This window comes from Pistacia vera, unplaced genomic scaffold (genome assembly GCF_008641045.1).
Source record: "Pistacia vera cultivar Batoury unplaced genomic scaffold, PisVer_v2 Contig732, whole genome shotgun sequence".
Classification (NCBI taxonomy): Eukaryota; Viridiplantae; Streptophyta; class Magnoliopsida; order Sapindales; family Anacardiaceae; genus Pistacia; species Pistacia vera.
This window is the reverse complement of record NW_022196593.1, coordinates 591,576-618,682: the sequence shown is the minus strand read 5'-3', so window position 1 is coordinate 618,682 and position 27,107 is coordinate 591,576. Positions and strand designations below refer to the sequence as shown.

The window sequence follows — 27,107 nt, the reverse complement described above, 5'->3', positions numbered from 1 at the left end:
AATACTATTGACTTAAACTACAAAGGGATATATGCTTTTTAAAGGATTTTTCTTGAATATTCTTTTGCTCTTCTCTACTTTTCTTTCTTTACTAAATGTTAAATGTTTTTTTTTTCTGTCAGTGCTCACCTTTCCAACCATAACACTAGTTTATGTGCCAAATCTGCCATTGACCATGTCATTGAAAATGAATTTAGAAAATGTTGCAAAAAATCTCGGGTGTGCATGGTTGGCTCCTCAAGGTTTGGAACCCACGCCAGGCCCCAGTTTCCCTGCTGCTAATCTTATAAATATAAGCAAATAATATTAGTCAAGCCTGTAGTGCATTAGATTGGTTTGCTTTTAATGCTATGAGCTAGATAGTGACTGTTGGTACACAAATATTCTTTTGATTCTAACCGCCCAAAATAGTATTCCAACACAGTAATTTTTCTACTGTGTTGTATTGAGCATTTTAATTTAGGAGTCTACATATATGCTAATTTGGAAAGAATAGAAGGCCTAATATTTGTTAATGGAAGACTGTAATGAAAATAATCAAGTTGAAATCATTTAAAAAGAAAAAAGAAAGAAACATTAGGAGCTTTGCTCAATAGATGGTGAAATTATATTTCAGTTGGGGGCAATAAACCTATTTCTCCCTCACCGGCTCATCCCTTTACTAAATGTTAAATTTTTTATTTTTTTTTAATTCTGTCGGTGCTCAACTTTCCAACCATAAACACTAGTTTACGTGCTAAATCAATTATCATTTTTGTATGGATGTGTGATTTAGACTTCACTTAAAGAAAGAAATAATATATTTTAACTATATTATATTCTAGCAATGGGAACACTTTTTTATAGTAACAAATGGTTTTTATAACAGCCGGAATTTGACTGACTGCAATAATAACGAATGGTTTTTAGAGGGTGTTGAGTTATTTGAATCCTACATTTATATATGGATAATCTAAACTTGGAATGGAATCATGAAAATTATGTTATGTTATTAATGGACCACTTCTCCACAACAATTTTGATCAACCACTTGGAATATCTGAGTTTTGATTAGTTAATTAATCAGTCATATATACGTATAAAGCTTTCAGAATTCAGAAGAGGAAGTGCCAACAAGATCAGGACATGAACAGAAAAATTAAAAGGATTAATATATACGTATAAAGCTTCATGAAGAAGGAAGCCAGCCGACTCTTCAAAGGACACATGCCCATTAAGGATGCAAGTTGCTCTCCGTGTCAACTCGCAGGCGGACTACTTCACTCACAAACTAATTGATATAGTGTCACATGTCAAACTGCACATGAATTATTTCATAGGTCACCCTCAAAACACTATCAATAAAGGGTTCTCACCCAAACCAAGGAGATATCTTCATCTCTTTTACTACAAGAACTCTACAATAATAGTCTTTTTAGAGTATATACTTCTTGTAAACTCATTAATAAAATAACAGTAGACATAAGAATTACTCCGTGCATCCACATTATTTTAAAAATCGCTTTTGTCTATCGCTCTATTTTCCTTACGCACTTATTGCTTTGTACATCATTTAATTTACACATGAATCACACTGAATCCACAGGTTCAGTATCATATTTGCCATTTCACAATCTTTCGTAAATCTTTTGTGCAAACTTCCCAAAGGCGTGTATACCTCTAGTTTATGCAAAAAAACCACATCAACAGTAAGCAATAATGGGAACTCTTTTTTACAGCAATCAATGGTTCGTATAAGATGGATCGATTCAATTTTGGAAAAAAAATTGTGCATTCAGCAATCTCTAATTTATTTATTCAATATTTAATAAATTAGTATGTGGATTTTAAGATATGATTGCAATTAAATTATATTGAATTTTGTGACTCAATCTTTAAGATTTCATGCATTAATTTGTGTTTATGTTTGTGCATTATTCTAAAACTATGACCCGGGGTTGTGTTGTGGGCCGAAATTATGATAGACGGAGTAAATTTTATTTAAAATAAAAGCATGGCGGCGAGTCCATAAAGAGACATTGTAACATACATAAACGAGCTAGCTTCAACATGGAATAATATGCACGAGACTTAAATGAACAGTACATGACCTTAATGTATGTGTTCATGCTTATGCTTTTGGTTCTGCACTTTTGTTAACGTCTGGACCGTGCCCGGGTGTTGTGGGTCGGGAATTATATCCTGGATCAGAATGCCCACCGTTAAATCTAAGGCTATGATCTTCTTCGAGTTTGGATTCGACATCTTCTTCCTCTTTCGCATGTTTATGGCCAACCACACCAGGAATGTTACCTGTTGTTGTAGGTCGAAAACCATCCTGGTATACTGTTGCAGAAGCACCAAAACTCATGGGTGGGAATATTTCCTTTTCCCCTGTCATACTCACAGTGTTTTCAGCAGTAGGAATGTCAACACTAGGTTTTGTTGACTTCAAATCTTCTTTGAGCCCTGCAGCATTCTGTTGCAAACTGATGCCTTGGCTGCCTCGCTTTGCTGTTTCTTCTTTCTCCCTGTACCTTAACTGTCTTCCTTCAGCCAAAGAATTGCATGGCTGCAGGCAATTAAAGCGACAAGAATAACAAACTGTTCATGTCCGCTTGCTGAAGAATGGAAGAGCGATAAGAGGTATGATGACAAGCTCTCGTCTCTTAAAATAGGTATTTATAGGGTAAACGGCATGCACTGTGAAGATCCTAAACACATTAGTCGTCATTTCATTATTATAAATAATTAAATAATTAAGCGGACCATATCAATTTGGATGGTTTTATGTGAACTACACTATAAAGGTCTTTGCATATAAATAATGGTGATCTTTTGAAGATCTTTCACCTAGTGTGCAATGTCCATTCGTCTTACTTTACCTTCTACTTTAGCTATATCATTTATTAACAATAACTGCCATATCTTTGTAATATATTGTTTATATACGTAGGATATGCTTAGGGATAAGCTTCAAATCAGCATAATCTTTGAGCATTTCTCTTTTCCAATCATTTAATATTTTTTTTCAAATTAATACTTATATCTTTATTGCTTATACTTGTTTATAATTTATGTGTTTTGGTTGTAAAAGTTTTATTCCACATTTATTTTCATTGATTCCTATATATTCAACCCCCATATTGTGTGGGTTGACAAAGTTTTACTCCACATCTGCTATATTTGGGCCATTGTTTAAAGTTATGCTTCATATATAATATGAACATGAAACTAACTGACTTTAGTGATGAAGCAGATATATATATTTATATCTCAATATGTTTTAACTTCTAGTAAATTAAGTCTCTCTCGAACTCCAACTATTGTAATGATCTGAATAGGCAACTTGGATGATGATGGAAAGAAAACTGTTAAATTTTGTCCTCATCCACTAAGCAACTTGAATATGTTCATTATTAAGTTGCATTTAGGAGTTTTTCCATAGAGCATTTCGATGACCTAGCTACCTCTCTTAGATTATCAACCGTCTATGTAGGAAATTGATTAAATAGATTACGTACCGCCCTTAGAAACTGCAAACAACATAAAGCAACGTTAAGCACATTGAAAGGTCAAGGATATTTACTTCAAGAAATACTGTAAGTTGTCTCACATTCTATAGATGTTAAGGAATGATATAATTAACTAAAGTAGAAGTTAGAATATAAGATTAATGGACATTATATACTTGTGAATGTGAGTGGCATAGTCGACCCCATGGGAATTGGTGGCTGTGGTTCTTCGAATCATGACTCATGACAATTGATACTCGTAAATTACGGTTGTTATACAACCATACATTACTGTCAAAAGTGCATTTATTACAGGGTTGACAAATTTGAAGCTTTGGGGATACATTTGATATTTCTTGGGTTAGCTTATTTGAGCCTTGGAAATAGGCTTTAACAACTCTTGCTAGAGACAGAGAAAGAGAAAACTTATTATAGAGATAAAAACCCACAACTTATTATAGAGGACAGAAAAGCAAGGTTAGCTTAATTTGACTGAATACAATAATCACTCAAACTACAAATACTACTTGACTGAAACTACAAAAAGATATATGCTTTTTAAAGGATTTTTCTTTATATTCTTTTGCTCTTCTCTACTTTTTTCTTACTAAATGCAAAATGCTTTTTTTTTTTTTTTTTGTCAGTGCTCAACTTTCCAACCATAACACTAGTTTATGTGCCAAATCTGCCATTTACCATGTCATTGAAAATGAATTTAGAAAATGTTGCAAAAAATCTCGGGTGTGCATGGTTGCTCCTCAAGGTTTGAACCCACGCCAGGCCCCAGTTTCCCTGCTGCTAATCTTATAAATATAAGCATAATATTAGTCAAGCCTTTAGTGCATTAATTGTTATTTTTAATGCTATGAGATGATAGGGACTGTTGGTAACAATATTCTTTTGATTCCAACCGCCCCAAAACAGTATTCCAACACAGTAAATTTTCTACTGTGTTGTATTGAGCATTTTAATTTAGGAGTCTACATATATGCTAATTTGAAAGAATAGAAGGCCAATATTTGTTAAGGAAGACTGTAAGAAAATAATCAAGTTGAAATTATTTAAAAAGAAAATGAAAGAAACATTAGGAGCTTTGCTCATAGATGTGAAATTATATTTCAGTTGGGGGCAAAACCTATTTCTCCCTCACCGGCTCATCCCTTTCCTAAATGTTAATTTTTTTTTTTTTTTTTTTTTTTTTTCTGTCGGTGCTCAGCTTTCCAACCATAAACACTAGTTTATTGCTAAATCAATTATCATTTTTGTATGGATGTCTGATTTAGACTTCACTTAAAAAAGAAATAATATATTTTAACTATATTATATCTAGCAATGGGAACACTTTTGATAGTAACGATGGTTTTTAAAACGCCGAATTTGACTGAATGCAATAATAACTGTAGAAGCAAAATCTACATGTACGGAAAGGGGGATTGATCCCGTGGGTTGAAGCCACTAGTAATATGCTGCACCTGCACATATAAGAACAAGCGTGAAGCGGACGGGAAATACTGGGATGGTGTTTGCCGTAGACACTCCGACGCTCAAGTCAGCAGCTGAGAGAGGCTAGTTTAGTGAGGGTTAGGGTGAGAGAATGTTATCAAAAGTCTAGTCGGAGACTGTGACTACGACTGTATATGGAGTTCTCAAGAGTGAGAACTCAAGGGTCTGAAGGTAATGTGTTCGTGCCTTGTGGAAGGTTGGCCCTGTTAAATAGTGACTACATCTTGAATACGGTCGGACTTGGAGTCCTTGTAGTTATGGCTTGTGGAAGTGGAGCCTTTTGTTCTCTTACCTAATAGGAAGGGATCCCGCGTGGTTAGAACGGCCTTAGACGAATTAGGACCGTGATTGACTTCCTTAGTAGAGTTCAATAGTATTGTAGTTCGTAGCGACTGTAGGCTCCAATTTGATCGTGAATCCAGGAGGTGTTCTAGGACCAGAAGGCCTGGGTCTAGATGTGAGGAGTGTGGAAAACAAACCGAATCAGGCCTTTCTGTAACTTTGTTATGGGCCCCATCGGGATTGGCTTGAGCTTTAGCTTTGCTAGAGGTGTCTTTCGTTTTGGGCTTTATTTGGGTCGAGGACATTTTTTGACCCTAACAATAACGAATGATTTTTAGAAGGTGTTGAATTATTTGAATCTACATTTATATATGGTTATCTAAATGGAATGGAATCATGAAAATTATGTTAGGTTTTAATGGACCACTTCTCCACAACAATTTTGATCAACCACTTGGAATCTAGTTTTGATTAGTTAATTAATCATTAATATTGTTAAAGCTTTCAGAATTCAGAAGGGAAGTGCCAACAAGTGAGGACATGATACAGAAAAATTAAAAGCTTTATACGTATATATAATTAGAAATATATACGTTTAAAGCTTCATGAGAAGGAAGCCACCGACTCTTCAAGGAGACATGCCCATTAAGGAGCAAGTTGCTCTCCGGTGTCAACTCATACGCGAACTACTCACTCACAAACTAATTGATACTTGTCACATGTCAATTGTACGTGAATTATTTCACAGGTCACCCTCAAAACACTATCTAAAGGGTTCTCATCGAAACCGAAGAGATACTTCATCTCTTTTACTACAAGAACCCTACAGTAATAGTCTTCTAAATATATGCTCCTTGTACTCATCATAAAATAACGTGGATGTAAAAATTACTCTGTGCATCCAAATTACTTTAAAAATCGTTTTTTGTCATATTCTTTTCTATTTTCCTTACACAATTACTGCTTTGCACATCATTTAATTTAAACATGAATCACACTATTATTTCCTACGCACTTACTGCTTGCACATCATTTAATTTAACACAGAATCACACTGGATCCATGGGTTCAACATCTATTTTCTATTACAATCTTTCTAAATCTTTTGCGCAACTTCCCAGGCTTGCATCCCTCTAGTTTGTGATAAAAAACCGCATCAACAGTAGCAATAATGGAAACACTTTTTTACAGCAACATGGTTTGTATAAGATGGTCATTATCATAATTCTAAAAGACTCTTGAATGGAGCATATTAACTTTTCATCTCGATATGGTTTTTATTTTTGAAATTTTCAAAACATAGATTTATTTATATAGTCAAAAGTCTCCTTAGGTCTCAATTACAAGACTGTTTCCCCTAGAACTATAACCTCCACGAGAATTAGATAATACTACAGTTATCGAAATAGTGCACCGAATTTGTACACCGAATGACGTGACAAAATCCTGACCATTGATTATTATTAAGTTAAATTATCAACGTCAGGATTTTGTCACTTTATTCGTGCACAAATTTGGTATACTACCATCGGTGGCTGTATAATTTTCCCGAGAATTATACCCACTGTCACAGGGGACCTTATAGTAAAATTCGATGAACTATTCTTTATTTTATTAAAACAGAAAATGAATTATGAATTTCAACATATATATATTGTCCCTTTACGTTTGACCAGCTGTAACTTTAGCCTATACAGTTGGTCCATTTTTAGGCCCAGCCCATTTAGGACCGTAGACGACCGCCCAGTAGCGAGCTGGCGGCAATCCTGCTATAAGACCTATCGAAGCTTGAAGAGAACGTTTCGGCATAGTTTGCAGTTTGCATCTTCTAATTACAGACCCACATGAACTCCTAATCGCTGATTAAGAATGGATACGGATGTTGACGATACTTGTAAAGCCGGAGGTATGCTATTTCTGCTAGTTTTTTATTAAAAAAATTTTGTTTCAATGCCAATCATTAGTTTATATTCTTTTCTTAACGTATAATGCGTGTAATGAAAGGCGAAGGAGAGAAGGGGAAACCAATTGTGGTGCTATTAATGGGCGCCCCAGGAAGCGGCAAGTCCACCTTCTGCGACCAAGTCTTGCGTTCCTCAGCTCGGCCCTGGGTCCGCATTTGTCAGGTCTCATCATTTTTTTCTCCAATTATTTGTATCGTACTTATTTGATAAAATGCTTCACTGAGCTTCATGTTTCTTAGTATTGGAATGGCTATGTAAAAAAAAAACAATCCTGTTCAATGTACTGCTTCTTCTACATATTCAACTGCCAGCAGGAAAAAGGACTGAGTAATAGTTAGGACTCACTAAACAAATCGATACAAGTGTTGTTTTTGAGGGTGAGCACAAAACAATTGGGACATTTGTTGCAAGTCGTTTTCTTCGTTTCATTATTGAAGCTATATAAGAATGTGTATTGGTAATCAAATGATTTTGTCCTTGATTTAACGTTCAGAAAGAAGTGGTGCAGAATTCTAGTGCGCTTGATTGTTACAATGAGCAAATGTGTAGTATTTGAAATTTCCTTAATGGTTGGTTATATTTTGTTTTATATGTATTGTAGGATACAATTAATAACGGCAAATCTGGAACGAAGGTCCAGTGCCTAAAGAATGCAGCCCGTGCATTGAAGGAGGGAAAAAGTGTATTTATTGACAGATGCAACTTGGAAAGAGAACAACGTGTGGATTTTATGAGGCTTGGAGCTCTTCAAGTAGAGATGCATGCTGTGGTCCTTGATCTTCCTGCCAAACTTTGTGTATCTCGATCTGTTAAACGGACTGACCATGAAGGGAATTTGCAAGGTGGAAAAGCTGCAGCAGTTGTGAATAGTATGTTACGGAAGAAAGAACTGCCTAAGTTGAGTGAAGGGTTTTCTCGAATTGTGTTTTGCCAGAATGAGAGTGATGTTCAAGCTGCTCTTGATACATACATTGGGCTTGGTGCTTTGGATACCCTTCCACATGGTTGTTTTGGCCAAAAGAATCCAGATGCCAAAGTTCAACTTGGTATAATGAAGTTCTTGAAGAAAGTAGATGTTCCTTCTAATGCCAGATCCAATGCAAGTAGAGGTCAGGATTCTGCACCTCCTGAATCTACTGAGGTAAAGAATCCCATCTGTGAAGGACGAGAAAACATTTCTTCATTATCAGATACTGCAGGTGAGGAGGGAAAGATAAGTGATGACCTGGTAGTGGACTCTGTCAACCAGAATAGTTCTTTAAATGATGTTCCCACTCTGGCATTTCCATCTATTTCAACATCTGATTTCCAATTCAACCATGAAAAGGCCTCTGACATAATTATTGAGAAAGTTGAGGAGTTTCTATATAAGCTTGGAAATGCTCGGCTTGTATTAGTGGACTTGACTCATGGATCAAAGATTTTATCTTTGGTTAGGGCTAAAGCTGCACAAAAAAACATTAACCCCAAAAATTTCTTCACATTTGTAGGAGATATAACTCGACTTCATTCCAGAGGAGGTTTACACTGTAATGTAATCGCTAATGCTGCCAACTGGTAAGCTTGTATGATTTGTCTCATGCGCATAGAGTTCAGTAGGGGTTAAATGAATGGCTTGAAATATCAAACTTGGGAAACTCTTTTGAAAGCCTGTTTTGTCTGTTTAAAGTTCTTGATGTCTTTCTACTGGAATGCATACATGGGATAACCTTTTACTCCCTTTTGGCCTTTGAAGATTTTCACCTTAAGCCTGTGATTGTCACATTAAGAAGATTAACTCACAGATCACCCTGTGCAGGCGGCTGAAACCTGGAGGTGGAGGCGTGAATGCTGCTATCTTCAGTGCTGCAGGTCCTGCCCTGGAGGTTGCAACCAAGGAACAGGCTAAATCTCTTTCCCCTGGGAATGCGGTGGTTGTCCCACTCTCTTCAGCATCTCCCTTGCATAGTAGTGAAGGGGTGACCCATGTTATACATGTTCTTGGACCTAATATGAACCCAAATAGACCAAATTGTCTTGATGGTGACTATCTTAAAGGCTGCAAAATTCTTCGAATGGCTTACACATCACTTTTTGAAGGTTTTCTATCGGTAGTAAGGTCCCAAGAAAAGTTACCCAAGGGAAGCATTGAAAAAATTGGGTCAAAGCCTTCAGTCTTACTAGGTCACTCTAAAGATGCCCCTAAAATTTTTTCTTTAAAAAGTGATCAAAAGATAAAAAGAGATGGTGTATATGAACATGAAAGAAGCAAGAAGTGCAAGGGGTCTCAAAATGAAGTAGGATCCGATATTAATGTTTCTAGGGCTGGAAAGGTAAATGCCAACAATGACAATACTGGTGGAAGTAATTCTAAGGTCTGGGCCTCCTGGGCTCAAGCTCTTTACAACATTGCCATGCATCCTGAAAAGCATAAGGATGATCTGCTTGAGATAACAGACGATTTTGTTGTACTAAATGATCTTTATCCGAAGGTACATGTGTCGTGTCATCTCCCCCTTTCCTAATATGCTCAAGTTGAAGTAAAAATAACATATGGGTATCTTATTCTCTTTTACAGGCAAAAAAACACATTTTGGTGCTGGCACGATGTGATGGTCTTGATCACTTGGCAGATGTCAGTAAAGAACATCTTCAACTCTTAAAAATGATGCATGCTATGGGTTTGAAGTGGGCCGAGAAGTTCTTGCTTGAAGATGCATCACTGGTCTTCCGCCTCGGATATCACTCGGTATATGATAATTGTTTTCTTCCTTTGCATTTTCCTTTTTGTCCTTTCTCAACTCCTCATGCTTTCCTCGACATTAACGTAGCTTTGGTTGACTTAAATGCAAATATCTTTTTGGGACCAAATTTGGTTCTGAATGTAGTAATTTGGTTGTGGAAGTAGATCTCTCGCCAGGACTTCATGTGGTATTGGGCCCTTGACGTGGTTGGGATGCAACATAGGAGTAAAATGGATCTAGAACTGAAAGAACTCAGAAATTAGAGGCAATACCAATTGAAGGTCAAATTATGCAGTTGACTAATTACCGGAGCTAGGAGTCATGTCTTTGTCAAGAGAACTTGGTTTAGATGTGAAGATCTGTTGTTGCCGTGATTTAAAATATTGATTTTTTTTAATATTGAGAATCATTACTGCTAGTTGTTTAAGTATTTTAGAAACTGTAGCTTTGACTTCCAATTTCCATATTGTTTTTCCTTTTTTTCTCTGGTCTATTTGGTTAATTGTTTCCATCTCATTTCCTGCAGAAATGTTCAGCGGCACAGCTCTCAATTTAGGTATAGATTAACGGAAATTATAATTTTCTAACAGGCATTTTCGACTCTCTATTGCAGGTTCCATCTATGCGCCAACTACACCTACATGTTATTAGCCAGGATTTTGATTCTAAACATCTTAAGAATAAGAAGCACTGGAACACTTTCACTACTGCATTTTTCCGCGATTCAGTTGATGTAATCGAGGAAATCAGTAACCATGGGAAAGCAACACTAATGGATGAAGAGAGCGTGTTGTTAATGGAATTGCGCTGCCATCGATGTAGAAGTGCACACCCCAACATACCCAGGCTTAAATCGCATATTACCAATTGTCGAGCGCCCTTCCCTGCCAACCTACTTCAAAATGGCCGGCTTGTGCTTGCACCAAGTGACACCTAGATCTTTATAAATCATATTTTGTCAAAATCTATGGTGCATAGTGTCTGGTTAGTGTAAGATTTTTGGTTGCCCATGGGACACTGTTAATGAAACTTTTGTATAGATGTCAGTATATGCTAAACCAGTTTTTGCCCTGATCATGGAGTTGTTGCTAGTAATGGGATCCAAAAGCAATTGCTGTCGCTCTATTTACAAAGTTGGAATCTTGTTAATATTAAATTAATTTTCTATATGATTCTCTTGTTATATTGTAACTTATGAATTGAGCTGATTTATATGCTGGAGTTATAATCGGGGTAGGACCATTCTTTTTTGTTCTTCCACATGATATGTCAAAACAGCAGGAGACAAGTCGCATCCTCTTTACAATTCTGCCCACTGTAAAGATCTGATTGTTTCGCATATGGTGAGAGTTATATCTTGAATGATTATGAAAGCTCTGCAACAGTATGTTGGACCATTTTTGGTGGACTTAAAGACACGTGTTCTCTTGAAGAAAAAAATAAATAAAAGAGGGATATGCCGACCTTTTTTTTCCAAATGATATTTGTGTTCGTTTTCACACTTTGATATCGACTTGTCTTCTGTTCCAAACTGTCATGAGTTCACTATTTTAATAGCATTTGTCCTTTATTTAATATTTTTGTGGACGACTTGTCGTGCGTTCTCATGTCACCCTTCTACCTTTTACCGCCATTTAATACAGTTATATTTTCTTTCTAGATTATTAAATGAATTGACCCCAAAGAAGGATCGTTACAAGGGTCCAGAAGTATAACGAAGTTCCCATGAACCCAGAGACGAATCTTTTAATGGAAGTTATTCTCCAGAAGAATAATTAAGTTCGTGCTCTTTGCATCTGAACTTAGAATGTTATGGAATGCAACTCTACAAAAGTCATAACTATAGTAGACCAATTTTTTTTAATGACACTAGTATGTTTAATTAAGTATCTCAATTTAAAATTATCAACTGAATAAGAGTTTATATTGACATACAAGACCGTATTAATCAATCAGCATAAATATCTGTTTCTGTGGAAGGCAATGCAAGCATGCCAACACTGCAGTGAGAGCTCCGCCGCCAATTGGAACTTTCTTCACGTGTGAGACCCACTTGTCTTCTACCAGCAAATTTTTCCATCTATCAGTATTTTTTATTTAGATTTAGGTAAGGCCAGAATGGGGGCCACGATCTTGAAGTTTCGAAAAGTAGGTTAAAGAAAACGTGAAGCATCTTTCATTAATGTCAAAATTTTTTCCTATCAGTCCATGAATGTGTTGATTTTGGCATTTTGCAGAAGAAGACTAGATAAATGAAGAACAAATGATTCAGTACTTTGATTAAAAAGAAATATACCCGCAAAAACAACAGCACCTGGCAAATGAAGTAAACCGTTCACGAAACTAAAACTCAAGTAACACATAAGGTACCACTCAACTAATTAGGACTGGTGGGTAATAGTATTCACTTGGCTATACAAGCACAATTCTACTGCGGGTTTGGTGGGCGGCTGTTGGCGGCCGAGACCCTGGAACCCCATTCCAACAACTCTTTGCTGGTATCATCCCTGTGAACAATTATCTCAATGAAGCACAAGCAATCCTTCTTTGGTCCAGTTGCCTCCTTTATTGCTTCAATCAACTCCTCCTCACAGCGGACCTGCAACAACAAATTCAACAAAAAGGTTTTAGAATCATTGCGTTGATTTTCCATTGGCCCTGATGGAAGAAAGCCAATGCAGTAATGTTGACCAACTAACCTTTTTTGTCCAGCACTTGCCCTCGCCATTGTGGATTGCATCAACCAATCCAGTGTAGTTCCAGTTCTTTATCACATTGTAAGGTCCATCATGAATCTCAACTTCAATGGTATAACCACCATTGTTAATCAGGAAGATGATAGTCTTCTGCCCACATCGCAGCATTGTTGATACATCTTGTGCAGTCACCTGAGAGCAATCACCAAGCAAAATATAAAATATCCATGAATTAAAAGATAATAACACGTTGGAAGGATCTTGAGGTGAGATGATGCAAGATATGGCAAACATTTAAATTTTAAAAGCAATAGAAGAGCATTGTCAAATAACAAATCAAGTGACAAAGAAGCATGTATTTCAGTTCAAAACCCAATGTGCTTGTAATTTCCTCAATTAATTACTAACAGGGTTTCTCATGGTTGCTTTTCCAAGTATAAGACAATTACCAGACACGGAATAATAACCCCACATACCTGGAAGCTGCCATCACCAATGCAAGCAATTACACGCTTCTCAGGCACAGCCTGTGCATACCCAAGAGTTGCACCAACTGACCATCCAATTGATCCATATTGCATTTGGAACTCATACCTGCAAAACCATATTCAAATTATATCTTCAAATTTATAAACCCCGCTAGGAGACATTAAAATCATCAATAGTTAATCTTTTGCTCACCCGCATCCTTTAGGCAATTTAAGTTTCTGGCAGTTAAACCAAGAGTCCCCTGTCTCAGCAATCACAGCAGTTTCACTAGACAGCATCTTCTGTATATGCTGGAACAGAACATTCACCCTCAGTGCCTCTTTAGGTTCACACTTCAGAGGAATCCCTTCAGGAACATAAATCCTGTGGTAATTGTCGTAAGCAGTAGTGTTGCGCTTGAGCCGCTTTGAAAGTGCTTTCAGGAAATCCTTCATCAAAACACACCCAAATGCAGGCCCATTCGCAATAACAACACGGTCAGGCTGGAGAATGATTGCCTTCTCTTTCTTAAGAAGAAGAGAGTATCCAACAGAGCTATAGTCATTAAATATAGGTCCCGCAAACAAATAAGCATCTGCAGATTCCACAATTTCAGCGCAAAAAGCTGTGCTCACTGCACCCCAGTAAGTTCCAATAAAATGGGGATGATGCTCTGGCACTAGCCCTTTTGCCGAAGGCATCACCGCAAGGGCATAACCACAAGCATCAGCAAGCTCAACAAAAGCGTCAGATGCCTGGGCAACTCTCAGCTTAGGTCCACCAACCAACACTGGTTTCACTGCCTTGTTCAAGAATTCTGCTGTTGCCTCAACTGCAGCCTCCAAGCCCATCTTATTACTCAATCTGCTCACCCACAATAAAAATAAAATATTAATTCACAAAAAATCACTCACATAAACCGATCATATCTTATAACGCTTAAAATAAGCCATGACTTAGGTCTTCAAAGATTACTTGGGAGAAAGTGCAAATGGAACTGGCTCACGGCTGAAAGTAGGATGAGGAATCGCAGGCAAGTTACAACCGATACTGATATAAACAGGCTTGCTTTCTTTCAAAGAAGTCGATATCGCAGTATCTATCAATTCATGTGCATCTTCCAAGTTATTCACCACAGCCTACCAAAAAACAAACATCAAAACCATCATCATTTATCAAACTAATTCACACATCAACAAGAACTTCCAAAACCCATGAACAGCATTCAAGCTTAGAGTAAAAAATAAATAAATGAATAAACAAATCAAATCCAACATATCGAATTAACTTAAAGGTATCTTTTCTTTTTAGATTTTAAAAGAGACTACTTTTTAATATTATTAATCAACAAAGAAAACAACTTCCTTATAATTTAGGATCATACCTGAAAGCACGTAACAGTCTGGAAGCATCTGAGTTCTTGGCTAAAATCAGGCAATCCAATAGTGTGATGAAGGATCCTGTTGGTTCCATAATCATTTGAGTTTGGCCCTCCAACTATACAAATCAGAGGCAAATTTTCACTGTAAGCTCCAGCAATGGCATTGAGGACGCTAAGACCACCGACGGTGAAAGTAACCACACACGCGCCGACACCTCGCGACCGCGCGTACCCATCTGCGGCATACCCAGCATTCAGTTCGTTACAGCAGCCGATCAAGTTAAGCCCGGGCTCAGCGATTAAATGGTCAAGAAGAGTCAAGTTAAAGTCACCGGGGACAGAGAACACGTCGGTGACACCAACTTGAACGAGTCGGCGAGCGAGGTGGCGACCGAGAGTCGACTCCGACGGGTTGACTATTGAGGACGGTGAAACAGAGCTTTGGATGGTTGAAACAAGCCCGTTTGCTGGGCAAGCCAAGTCATTACAGGAAGGCTTGCAGGTGTCAAGTGATCCAATCTTTGTGTCCATGGTTGATTGTAAGGAATCTGAATAAATTTGATGACAAATGTAATGAAGAAAAAATATAAAAGCATTTTGTTTGATGAAAAGAAACTGATGGGTTTTGTTTGTTTCCAAAGGAGATGAAAGAAGGACAATTTATAACAAGGAGGGTTTTACTGTGATAGTGAAACCAGGGGCGATTTAGTGAAAGGCAGTAGTGCTTGGGAGAAAATGGTTTTTCTCTAGTACGAGGAATTTGTTTGGGATTGGTGGGAGAATGTTTGAGAAGTACGCGCTTTGTTTAATAATTTAATTACCATTTTAATCAACGATTAATTAGTTAAAAAGAAAGTACTAGAATGTAATTACGTGTCGTGGACTACAGGAATTTGAGGATCCCTGTTGAATAGGTAAGTAACTGAGCTTATTGTTTGATATGGCAATTAGATAAGTGGGTAGCTTAGATTTCCAGTTTCAGTTTGGAGCCTCTTGTTTTGAAAGGCAATGAATTAAAGTTTGATTAACGAAAGATTTTGCGGTGACCAATGGGTAATTTGAATGGGATTATGCAAAAGCCAAAACCAAATCAAACACAGAATCTTGAGTAGTAAAAGAGAATCCAAGGGGTCAACAACAGTGAAGGCAGTCGCCCACGTAATGGTTGGTGGGTGGTCAAGCTGGCTGTAACCTGGTATTTGAAAGTCGTTTTATGAAACAAAGAAAGCAAAATCAAAACCAGCATATTCGTATAATTAGTCCACTGATTTTAGTGTTGGTTTTGGTTTTTGAATAGTAATAATAGAAAACAAAGTTTAATTAGTACCGCGTATAGCATGCAGACGTAGCCCCAATGCATGTAGTGATTGTCCGCCGCAGCCAATGCTGCATTTACCCTCCAAACGCAACTGGCCCGCTCCTTATTCGACTGTTTATACCAGTTCTGTATTTCTGTTTCCTGCTTTCAGAGTTTAACATTAGAATTAGATACCAGTTTCTTTTTCTTCTGTACTGTTCTTGTGATGTGAGAAAAGCAGAGTGATGGTGTGCGTGGCACAAAGGCTTCCAGATATACAGTCAAAACCCCACAAATGTGGTCGTATTAGGATGGTCCACGTAAGAGAGAGAGGAAAGGTCAAAACTGTTGGTGGCCGACTGATGAAAGTAAAAAGGCGTAGGGCATTGCTTTTTCAATGACATCACATGTCAACAGTGAGAGACCGTATATTAGATTCTCTCTTATGTATAAATTATTTATATAATGTACAAGTTATTTCAAGTAAGGGTGTCAGCATTGACAAATATAATATAACTGTAAAGCTATTAAATAAATTAAGAAACAGTAAAGTCTGTCTCCTGAGTTAGTGATTAATTATTTGACTAATCCTGGTTACGGCAAGGATCAATAGACAGGTAAATTGCACATGGTTTCTGGTTCTGGGCCCTTTGCAAAGGCGTTACTTACAAGTTACAAGGCAATTTCGTTGTTTATTCTCTTCAAAACATTAGTCAACAAACTTATATTTTTTTTATTTTTTATTTTTTTTTTTTGTTAATAAGGGATGTCATACATATTAATGTATAAGGAGACTCGAACTCAAGAACCTATATTGAATTTTTTTACTCTTTTATCATTAAGTCATCTAATTGTGATTAAACAAACTTATCATTCTTCTTCACTAAACCTAACAATAACAGCTTGATATATGTTATCACATCAGTATAAAAACATAAGAGACCAATTATTTAATTAGGAAAGGCACATAGGTAGGAGTATCTGGTTATGGTAGAACGTACAATGCAAGCATTGGAAATTTTGAAGGAATAAAAGATGACCAAAATGGTTTGTACTAATTTGTAGGGGCGGATCTAGAGTATATTGAGGGTGAAAATATTTATATGGAATTTTTTTTCTTTTTATGACAATTTCAACTAAAAACATATAATATGAATATTATATGCTATTACATTTTATTTTGGTCTACCCTAACAAGAATTTCTGGATCGGTTACTACTAATTTGGATAACCAATAGATTTCCTTCTAAAATTAGTTTATCTACAGATGGAGAAGGTATATTTTGGTTGTCAATGTCTAGCAAAAGAAAGGTCCAGGCATTTTTGGAACATATAGTTGAACATTTAAAGCATAAAGAATGAAGTATTCATACACAACAAAACTAGAGAAATCAAGTAAAAGGATCGGGTACATATCATCAGCACAAAATGTCCTCGTCGCTTGCCATTGTTATTTAAATGGAAGAAGGAAAACATCATTAACTTCTAGTTTAAGGATTCAAGCCCAAGAATATCGAGGGTTTGGTGGGCGGCTATTGACAAAAGAGAGCCTGGAGCCCAATTCCAGGAGCTCTTTACTAGTGTCATCCTTGTGAACAATTACCTCAATGAAGCAGAGGCAATCCTTCTTGCCTCCAGTAGCTTCCTCGATTGCTTCTATTAGCTCCTTCTCACAGTGAACCTGCAACTACATATTCAACAATTAGTTTCAGGATAGGCATTAATCTTCCATCTTAAATTAAATTAATAGATTAACCTTGGCAGTCCAGCACTTGCCCTCGCCGTTGTGGATTGCATCAACCAACCCAGTGTAGTTCCAGTTCTTTATCACATTGTAAGGTCCATCATGTATCGCAGCTTCAATGGTGTAACCACCATTGTTAATCAGGAAGATGATACTCTTCTGCTCACATCGCAGCATTGTTGATACATCTTGTGCGGTCATCTTAGAAAAAACAATCGCCAAGAATGTAACTTTTGATAAAAAAAAGTGAGACAATTGCCCAAAAAAAAAAAAAAAAATGAATTCAAATACCTGGAAGCTACCATCTCCAATACAAGCAATGACACGCTTATTGGGCACAGCCTGCGCATAACCAAGAGTTGCACCAACCGACCAGCCAATCGACCCGTATTGCAATTGGAACTCAAACCTGCAAAACCAAACCATATTCATATTATTCCCAAAAATTTTATGTAACAGTTCGTGAATAAATTGCTCACCCGCATCCCTTTGGCAATTTAAGTTTCTGGCAGTCAAACCAAGAGTCTCCTGCGTCAGTAATCACAGCAGTTTCACTAGACAGCATCTTTTGTATATGTTGGAATGCAATATTCACCCTCAATGCCGCTTTGGGTTCACACTTCAGAGGTTGCCCCTCAGGAACATAAATCCTGTGGTAATTGTCATAAGCTGTAGTATTGCGCTGGAGCCGCTTTGAAAGTGCTTTTAGGAAGTCTTTCATCAAAACACATCCAAATGAAGGTCCATTCCCAATAATCACGCGATCAGGCTGGACAATAATCGCCTTCTCTCCCTTCAGAAGAAGAGAGTACCCAACACAGCTAAGGTCATTAAATATGGGTCCAGCGAACAAATAAGCATCGGCAGATTCCACAATTTCAGCGCAAAAAGCTGTGCTCACTGCACCCCAATAAGTTCCAATAAAATGAGGGTGGTCTTCTGGTACTAGCCCTTTTGCCGATGGCATCACCGCAAGGGGGTAACCACAAGCATCAGAAAGCTCCAGAAAGGCATCACATGCCTTGGCCACTCGCAGTTTTGGTCCACCAACCAACACTGGTTTTACTGTCTTGTTCAAGAACTCTGCTGCTGCATCAACTGCAGCCTCTAACCCCATTTGATTACTCAATCTGCTCACCCGAAAAATAAACAAATTAGTATAGACAAAGAAAAAGGAAAAGGAAACAGTCACATTAATCTATCATATGTTATGATGTTAAGATAAGATAGTTGAATAATGAGGAGAGAAATTACCCGGGGGGAAGTGAAAATGGAACTGGTTGACGGCTAAAAGTAGGATGTGGAATAGCAGGCAAATTACAACTGATGTTGATATAAACAGGCTTGCTTTCTTTCAAAGCAGTTGATATAGAAGTATCGATCAATTCATGCGCATCTTCCAAGTTATTCACCACAGCCTAATCAAAATATCACACACCAAAACCCCATAACCATTAACATAAGTCAAACGTTATTATAGTTACCTTAAATGTTTGCCTCACTTATTGTCTTTTATAGCTACACTATAAGAAAAAAATGAAATAAGAAAACAAAGATTTCGCATATTTTAAAATATGTGTGTTGCAAGTTATCAAGAAGTATGTCACAACTTTCATGATATAGCCTTGATTTGCATAAGTTTGTCCACAAGTCAATATCACCAATTACCAAGTTTCTCTTAAGAAGATGGTTTTCCTAGAGCTCTCAAAAAACGTAATAAATTTTTGTCATGCGTCATGCCCCAAGTTTTCCCTTTTACCGGGTCCACCCATATGGGAATCGGAATCGGAACCAAAACCCCAGGTGCCTGCTGGTTCCGGTTCTACTCGGAAATTCTGCACACCCCTATTTAATTCCTTGTCATGTTTGTACAAAAAGCTTGATACGTTTTTTGAATTTCTCAGAAGATTGTTGTGGTAAAGACGAAAATGATCAGTGAGGTGTTGTTTGGATGTTTATGATTCGGAAAGTTTGGTTGAAGGGGACCAGTAGCCCCACAAAAATTTTTAAATATAAAATTTTCACTTTGGAAACCTTAGATTTTGAATCTCACACTTTGGTCCGCATACATATGTATACATAACTTTGCATTTCTCTAATCCCTTTGTTCATTCAACCTTACTTTCGGCCCTCCCGAAAATATTTTCTGGCTCCACCCCTAAGGGGACTATTGTATTATTTTGATTTGATTGTGTAATGTCTTAAACTTTAAAAATGTTTTTTTTCTATTAGTTGGATAAATTTTTTTTTTTTTTTGGTAACCAATGTGTCCAGGTCAACTTACGTACACCTCGACTAATCCTCATAGGAGACTAGCACAACAACCTATCGTCACAGCTCCCCACTTAAATTGTGATACTCAAATAAGGAATCAAACCTAAGGCCGACGTCTATCCACACTATACCCAGTTTGCCCTAACCATCTACGCTATCCACAAATATATATTTAGTTGGATAATGACTTGATGAGATTTCGGTGTTGACTAGTTGTACATGCATTAGTAGAGTTTATTTCATTTATTATTATACAATCGTTTAATAAAAAATGTATCCATTTATCAAGTGATATTATTATTATTATTATTATTATTATTATTATAGTGGGGTTTTTAATAGTTTAGATGAATTTTTTCTTTTTGATAAAAAAAAGTGAGACAATTGCCCCCCAAAAAAAAAAAAAAAAAAATGAATCAAATACCTGGAAGCTACCATCTCCAATACAAGCAATGACAGCTTATTGGGCACACCTGCGCATAACCAAAGTTTGCACCAACCAACCATCCAATCGCCGTATTGCAATTGGAACTCACCTGCAAAACCAAACCTATTCATATTATTCCCAAAATTTTATGTAACTTCGTGAATAAATTGCTCACCCGCATCCCTTTGGCATTTTAGTTTCTGGCAGTCAACCAGAGTCTCCTGGTCAGTAATCAACAGTTTTCACTAGACAAGCATCTTTTGTATGTGTGGAATGCATATTCACCCTCAATGCCGCTTTGGGTTCACACTTCGAGGTTGCCCCTCAGGAACAAATCCTGGTGAATTGTCATAGCTGTAGTATTGCGCTGGAGCCCTTTGAAAGTGCTTTGGAAGTCTTTCACAAAACACATCCAAATAAGGTCCATTCCAATAACCACGGCATCAGGCTGGACAATAATCGCCTCTCTCGCTTCAAGAAGAGAGTACCCAACACAGCTAAGGTCATTAAATATGGGTCACAACAAATAAGCATCGGCAGATTCCACAATTTCAGCGCAAAAAGCTGTGCTCACTGCACCCCAATAAGTTCCAATAAAATGAGGGTCTTCTGGTACTAGCTCTTTTGCCGAGGCATAACCGCAAGGGGTAACCACAAGCATCAGACCTCCAGAAGGCATCACATGCCTGGCCACTTCGCAGTTTGGTCCACCAACCAACACTGGTTTTCTGCCTTGTTCAAGACATCTCTGCTGCATCAACTGCAGCCTCCAACCCCATTTGATACTCAAATTAATAATAGACAAAGAAAAGGAAACAGTCACATTAATCTATATGTCTATGTTGAGATAAGAAAGTTATAATGAGGAGAGAAATTATCGGGGGAAGTGAAAATGGAACTGGTGACGGCTAAAAGTAGGATGTGGAATAGGGCAAATTACAACTGATGTTGATATAACAGGCTTGCTTTCTTTCAAAGCAGTTGATTAGAGTATCGATCAATTCAGGCGCATCTTCCAAGTTATTCACCAGCCTAATCAAAATATAATCAACCCAAAACCCCATAAACACATACATAAGTCCAACGTTATTATAGTACTAAATGTTTCCTCACTTAGTGTATTTTATAGCTACACTATAAGAAAATGAAAAAGAAACAAAGATTTCGCATATTTTAAATATGATTAGTGTGTGTGTTGCAATTGTTAGTTATCAAAAGTATTTCACAACTCATGATATAGCCTTAATTTGCATAATTTGTCAACATTCAATATCACAATTACAAAGTTCTCGTAAGAAGATGGTTTTCCTGGGGCTCTCAAAACATAATAAATTTTTGTCATGCTCATGCCCCAAGTTTTCCTTTTATCTTTCCACCATATGGAATCGGAAACCGAAACCACCGACTCGTTGGTTCCATTCTACCCAAAATTGTGCACACAATATTTAATTCTTGTGCATGTTGTACAAAAAGCTTGATACTTTTTTAATTTCAGAAGATGTTGTGGTAAGAAGTAATGATCAATGAGTGTTGCCATGGATATTATTTTTTCGTGTGAAGACTTTTGAATTATTAGAAAGCTACTTTGGATGTTTATGATTTGGAAAGTTTGGTTGAGGGAACTAGTAACCCCACAAAAATTTAAATATTAATATAAAATTATGAATTTTGTCCTTGTAAATTCAAATTTTTCAACTTTGGAAACCTTAGATTTTGAACATCACATTGGCCCTCATACATATGTGATCCAATTCGAACACAACACAACACAAATCCAAGCTAAATTCGGCCAAACAATATTAGAGTTCAAGTCACTTACTTGCAATTTCGGACCAAGACAAGTAGAAACACTCAGGTATAAAAGATTGCTCAGACAACTTGAATTGATCACCACTAAATCCTTTGCCAAGACTTGATAAAGAATGCACACTCAAGAGCACACAAGTTCTCTCAAATGGATAAACCAAATTCAATATATTTCATGAGCTAAATGTTACAATGAAAATAGTTTCTTCATATATGCAAGTACAAGGTAAATAAGTAATTGAAAATACATTAAATGAAATAAAATTAACTAATATTACAAGCTATTCATTCAAAAAGCAATGTCATGCTTATTAATGCAAAAGAAAAATGATTCCCTAATTCTAGGATCTATGTCTTACCCACTCATTAGTTGCATAAGCTCACTTTATTAGATTAAAACTTGATCAATGGCCCTAATTAAGTTTACTAATAATGGTGCAAGAGTTCAGGCCTTGAGAACTTGCAAATGGATCCAATAGAGTTCATGTGGATTTTCCCCTTAGAATGAGACTTGGGCCGGATTGGACAACTTCAACACTTGGGCTTTTCTGATGACTTGAGCTTCCCTTATTGAGCTTGGGCTTGCAATGGTTTGGCCAAATGTTAGATTCTCTCCTTCTTTGGAACTTGTTTGGGCCAAATTTCCTCTATTGCATTCCACAATCCAAGTGTTTTAGGACTTTGAGTGAAATTCTTCAATCCAACCAAATTAGCAAGTGTTTTAGAACTTGTAATTCTTGTCCCATCATGTTTACAAGTGTTTTTGGACTTGTAAACGTATCAATATGATAGGTAACTTTGCAGTGCTCTAATCCCTTTATTCATTCACCATATTTTCGACCCCCCAAAATATTTTTGGCTCCACCCTAAAGGGGACTATTGTATTATTTGATTTGATGTGTAATGTTTTGAACTTTAAAAATGTATTTATATATTTGTAACCAAAGTGTCCGGCAATTTATGCGTAATTGACTAATCCTCGAAGAGATTAGCTAACAATCCACCGTATGACCTCCCACTTAAGTGCAGATGCTCAGATGGGGAATCGAACCTGAGACCTTACGTCTATCCCATTATCTCCAGTTTGTCCTAACATCTGGGATACGGGATACCCACGTATGAGTCTTTAGCTAGATAAGACTCGATCACATTTTAGTGTGTGTGGAGTATATATATATATATATATATATATATATATATATATATATATATATATATTATATATATGATGTGTAAGTTTATACATTTATCATATTTAAGCATTATCAATGGTTTACAGGTTTTGAAAAAAAACATATATATAATTATATCAAAAGGCGAATAATTTGAGTATGTTGTTGACTAATTGTGCATGCATTAATAGAGTTTATTTCATTTATCATTATATTCCTGACTAATTGTGCATGCATAATAGAGTTTATTGCATTTATCTATTATATATTCCTTTATATAAAATGTATCCATTATTATAAAAGAATAAAGGACATATCATTTATCAAGGTTTTTTTTTTTTTTTTTTTTTATTATAAATGCACCTCGCCACTAACAATTACAATAGACTTAAATCAGATATACTCAGATAAAGAATCAAACCTTATTTGTCTTAACCATCTCAGCTAGCCTGTATGGATGTGTTCTAAATTTAATAACACTTACATGGGTTTGTAATAAGTCTATTTGTTGTACTGCAATAGATCTAGTGGTAGATTATTCTCCTTCGCTCATGGTGATGGGAAGCAGACTAGCAGACAAAGCCATCAAACAGTCAAGGTTTACCAAGGTTCTGATCAGGTTGTCTCCCATGTTCTTTTTTTTTTTTCATTCTATTTTATTATATTCCAAGAGTTCTGCCGTGGACACTCTAGTGTTACGACATTAATATTATCCTGTTATGTAAAAAAAGGCAGTGAGTTAGGATTATACCTAAAGCAGTAACAGTCTGAAAGCAACTGAACTGTTGCTAAATCTGGCAATCCAATAGTGTGATGAAGGATTTTGTTGGTTCCATAATCATTTGTATTTGGCCCCCAACCATACAAATTACTGGCAAATTTTCAGCGTAAGCTCCAGCAACCGCATTCAGCACGCTAAGTCCACCAACTGTGAGAAAAAGCAGAGTGATGTGCGTGACACAAATGCTTCCAGATATATAGTCAAAACCCCACAAATGGTACACGATAAGAGAGAAGTCAAAATTGTGGTGGCCGACTGATGAACTCATGAAAGTAAAAGGTGTAGGGCATTGCTTTTTCAATGACATCACGTGTCAACCATGAGAGACCATATTAGATTCTCTCTTATGTATAAATTATTTATAATAATTACAAGTTATTTCAAGTAAGCGTGTAAGCATTGACAAATATATATCGTAAACCTATTAAGTAATTAAGAAACAGTAAAGTCTGTCTCCTAAGTTAATTATATTATTGGGAGAACGACTTATACATACCCAAGATTTATCGTAACGACAAGTTGGTACCAAAAGGTTTTGAAATGACAAATAGGTACTTTCCGTCATGTTCTGTTGTGATTTCTGTTTATACTGTTTTAATAGTGAAAAGACTAAAATACCCTTAAAGTTTGAATTTTAGTTTTTTAAATTTAAAAATTTCAAAAAACCCCTAAGTTACAAATTTCACTAAATACCCCAATATATAAAAGTTTTATAAATAACAAAAACACCCCCACCGGCAAGTGCCAGATTCCGGCCACCACGCCGGAATCTGGCCGGAAAGTTGCGTTACGACACAGACACCGTCGGATCTGTGCGTAACGCGTCGATCTGGCCTTTTCCCAGATCCGTGGTATCTGGCCGGAAAAGGCCAGATCTACGGCTAGATCTGGCCGTCGACGCCGCAAAACTCCATCTGCAGCGTCGACGGCCAGATCTGGCAGTAGATCTGCCTTTCGGCCAGATTCAGCACGGATCTGGCCGAAAAGGCCAGATCTGGCTGCTGCTTCGACGCCAGATCTGGCCTTTTCGGCCAGATCCGTGGCGGATCTGGCCGAAAAGGCCACATCGGCACTTACGACACAGATCCGATGGGGATCTGTGTCGTAATACATTTTCCGCCAGATTCCGGCGATGGTGGCGGATCTGGCATTTCCGGTGGGGGGTGTTTTTGTTATTTTAAAACTTTTATATATGGGGTATTTAGAAAATTTGTAACTTAGGGGTTTTTGAAATTTTAAATTTATAAATTGAAACTTTGAAGGGCATTTTAGTCTTTCACTATTAATAAACAAAAATCACTAACAGATATGACGAAGGTACTATTTGTCGTTTCAAAACCTTTTGGATACCAACTTGTATTATCAGTAAACTTTAGGTATGTACAAGTCGTTCGCCCTTAATTTTTGACTAATCCTAGTTACGGCAGGAGATATGATCAATATAGGTAAATTGCACTGGTTTCTGGGCCTTTTGCAAAGGCGTTACTACAAAGCAATTTCGTTGTTATTCTCTTCAAAACATTAGTAAACAAACTTATCATTTTTTTTATTTTTTGTAATAAGGGATGTCTAAGCGGATCTGATGTTAAAGGCCAAGTAACAGGTAGGAGTATCTGCCCCTAGTTAGTAAATACGCGTTTTATACGCGAATTATACGGTGACCGTATAATTCGCGTATAAAACACATTTTAACGTATGTTATAAAAATTGTCGAATTATCAGTGTATAATATGATACCCTATATTCGTGAATTTCGCGTATAATTCGTGAATTATTCGCGTACTATTGCAAAAAAAAAAAAAAAAACCTATTGCTCACGGTATCTCTTCTCTTCTTCAGTTCTTCTCCTTCCTCAGTTCTGCGACGGATGACATTTCAGCTTTTTTCTCAGATCTTCAACTTTTTCAGCTTTTCTGCAATACTTCTCCTTCCTCAGCTCGGACGGCGAACTGGTTGAGATTTAACGGGTTTGTGTTTGTGTTTGGGTAGAAGAATAAGTTTAAGAAGGAAAGTATTGGCAGAAAAAATAACTGTAAAGCAGATGCCATTGTTAACTCTGGAAGAAGCAGTTGCTTTGGGGGTGAGACCGTGAGACACTGAGAGGATGATTGTGATTGAAGAAGAGAAGGGAGGGGGTTTTCAAGATGGGTCACGGGTGTTTAATTTGTGTTGTGGTGGATTTCATTTTTCAACACTCACAACTGTTAGATTGCGTTTTATAATTCTATTGCATAAAACAAAAACAAAAAAATATATATATATTTTCTATTGGTGGGATAGAACACGACATGGGGTGGGATAGAACAAGACATGGGCCTGGGAATTTGTATAGGCAAAGAAAATATTACGTTACCATAGGCAAAAGCAAAAGCAAAAGATTTAATTTAAGTCAATGCTGAGATACTTAATAATTAGTCCATAAAAATATCAAAACTAAGATTAATATTGTCGTATTTTTTAAAACGTCATTATTGATAATATATCGTATTAAACCCGTATTATCTCTATCGTATTTTTTCTGTATCCGAATTTTATGACCGACTTTTATAAACGTATTTTTCACTGTTTACCGTATTATACCCGTAAAATTCCCGTACCGTTTTTTGCCATACCCGTATTTACTAACTAGGGTATCTTTAGATAAACGTACATTGCAAGCATTGGAAATTTGAAGAAAAATAAAAGATGACCAAAACGGTTTGTACTAATTGGAAACCAGTAGATTCCTTCTAAAATAGGTTATCTACAGCCGGAAAATGTATATTTTGGTGGTTAATGTCTAGCAAAGAAAGGTCCAAGCATTTTTGGAACATATAGTTAACATTTAAACATAAAGAATGAAGTATTCATACACAAAAAAACTAGAGAAATCAAGTAAAAGGATCGGGTACATATCATCAGCACAAATGTCCTTGTCGCTTGCCATTGTTATTTAAATGGAAGAAGAAAACATCATTTAACTCTAGTTTAGGATTCCACCCAAGAATATCGAGGTTTGGTGGGCGGCCTATTGACAAAAGAGAGCCTGGAGCCCAATTCAGGAGCCTTTACTGGTGTCATCCTTGTGAACAATTACCTCAATGAAGCAGAGGCAA

General features: G+C 36.8%; 3 protein-coding genes and 1 pseudogene across 4 annotated transcripts; 1 reads left to right on the top strand and 3 right to left on the bottom strand.

Moving 5' to 3' along the window:
• The first annotated feature begins 7,050 nt into the window (after positions 1 to 7,050).
• LOC116115203 (transcription factor bHLH140-like) lies at positions 7,051 to 11,176 on the top strand. 2 transcript variants are annotated; one of them, XM_031401361.1, is made up of 7 exons: positions 7,051 to 7,185; positions 7,284 to 7,405; positions 7,845 to 8,442; positions 8,734 to 8,800; positions 9,042 to 9,714; positions 9,801 to 9,971; positions 10,580 to 11,176. In XM_031401361.1, the coding sequence occupies exons 1-7, from the start codon at positions 7,149 to 7,151 to the stop codon at positions 10,901 to 10,903; spliced, it is 1,992 nt and encodes a 663-aa protein (XP_031257221.1). In that variant the 5' UTR covers positions 7,051 to 7,148; the 3' UTR covers positions 10,904 to 11,176. The 2 variants fall into 2 exon arrangements, with proteins under 2 accessions (XP_031257221.1, XP_031257220.1); XM_031401360.1 differs by having other exon boundaries at positions 7,845 to 8,800.
• Positions 11,177 to 12,217: 1,041 nt separating this feature from the next.
• On the bottom strand, positions 12,218 to 15,265 carry LOC116115141 (pyruvate decarboxylase 2). The gene is made up of 6 exons (XM_031401295.1): positions 14,515 to 15,265; positions 14,106 to 14,269; positions 13,344 to 13,994; positions 13,139 to 13,256; positions 12,666 to 12,854; positions 12,218 to 12,565 (listed from the first exon to the last, which is right to left on the bottom strand). Exons 1-6 carry the CDS (start codon positions 15,040 to 15,042, stop codon positions 12,395 to 12,397), a joined length of 1,821 nt encoding a protein of 606 aa, XP_031257155.1. The 5' UTR covers positions 15,043 to 15,265; the 3' UTR covers positions 12,218 to 12,394.
• A 1,898-nt stretch (positions 15,266 to 17,163) lies between these two features.
• LOC116115174 (pyruvate decarboxylase 2-like) lies at positions 17,164 to 20,434 on the bottom strand. Its single transcript, XM_031401336.1, has 7 exons — positions 20,429 to 20,434; positions 20,300 to 20,362; positions 18,807 to 18,970; positions 18,032 to 18,682; positions 17,844 to 17,961; positions 17,565 to 17,753; positions 17,164 to 17,489 (listed from the first exon to the last, which is right to left on the bottom strand). The coding sequence occupies exons 1-7, from the start codon at positions 20,432 to 20,434 to the stop codon at positions 17,307 to 17,309; spliced, it is 1,374 nt and encodes a 457-aa protein (XP_031257196.1). The 3' UTR covers positions 17,164 to 17,306.
• A 106-nt stretch (positions 20,435 to 20,540) lies between these two features.
• Positions 20,541 to 21,317, bottom strand: LOC116115173 (annotated as a pseudogene).
• Positions 21,318 to 27,107: the final 5,790 nt, after the last annotated feature.